The sequence below is a fragment of the Echinops telfairi genome, unplaced genomic scaffold (assembly GCF_000313985.2).
Source record: "Echinops telfairi isolate 266 unplaced genomic scaffold, ASM31398v2 ScPeMD7_5167;HRSCAF=5991, whole genome shotgun sequence".
Taxonomy (NCBI): domain Eukaryota; kingdom Metazoa; phylum Chordata; class Mammalia; order Afrosoricida; family Tenrecidae; genus Echinops; species Echinops telfairi.
Window position 1 is genome coordinate 6660 of NW_022109066.1, and position 917 is coordinate 7576.

The 917-nt window shown below is 42.2% G+C and overlaps 1 protein-coding gene across 1 annotated transcript in view; it reads left to right on the forward strand.

Moving 5' to 3' along the window:
* The window catches only part of LOC105979617 (olfactory receptor 10S1), a gene marked incomplete at its 5' end in the record, with an annotated part of 6536 nt that extends 6013 nt beyond the window's left edge, over positions 1-523 (forward strand). Inside the window, one exon of the mRNA XM_030886976.1 lies at positions 3-523. Coding sequence (XP_030742836.1) covers positions 3-523 — 521 coding nt within the window. The remainder of the gene's footprint in view (positions 1-2) is intronic.
* Positions 524-917: the final 394 nt, after the last annotated feature.

A 917-nucleotide genomic window follows, 5' to 3' on the forward strand; every position in this document is an offset into this window, starting at 1 on the left:
AGCTGCAATCACGTGGGCCATAGGTGCTGTACACTCTGCCATCCATACCTCCCTCACCTTCCACCTGCTCTATTGTGGACCACACCACATCTCTTACTTCTTCTGTGATATCCCACCTGTGCTAAAGCTTGCCTGTGCAGATACGACCATCAATGAGATTGTCATGCTTGCCAACATTGGCATTGTGGCAGCAGGCTGTCTGATCCTTATCATCACATCCTATGTCTTCATTGTGGGAGCAGTGTTGAGAATCCGCACAGCTGAGGGTCGGCAGCGTGCCTTCTCTACATGTACTGCCCACCTCACAGTCGTGCTCTTGTACTACATGCCGCCTGTCTGTATCTACCTTCAGCCTCACTCCGGTGGAGCAGGGAGTGGGGTCCCTGCAGTCTTCTACACAGTAGTCACTCCAATGCTCAACCCTTTCATTTACACTCTGCGGAACAAGGAAGTGAAGCAAGCTCTAGGAAGGCTTCTGTGTCAAGGCCCCCAGGAGTCTCCAGAAAGCAGCCTAAACCCCTAAACTCGCCGTGACTGTCTTATATGCCTGCTAGGAAAGCAGCTATTCACTCATTAAATTAAAAATGGATTGTCTATCATATAAGTGGAAAGGAGGATAACTGAGTTTCAGCCCAATCACTAACTTTTTTACTCCTTTGGCCAAATGACCTACCTCTATGTCTCAATCATAAATTAGAAAATAAAAAGATTATATGAGGAGATGTTCAGGATCTTAGTTCCAGAATTCAGAGGCCTGTGGAATGCTGTTAATATTGTCCTTTATTTTAGTAATATTTTTCTTTTTCTTTTTTTTTGTTGCATTGTTGTCCATTTCTTTTCTTTTTTTAATCATTTTATTATTTTTATGAAATAATATGATTAAATATATTAATGCATATAAAAGAATGCTATTAACA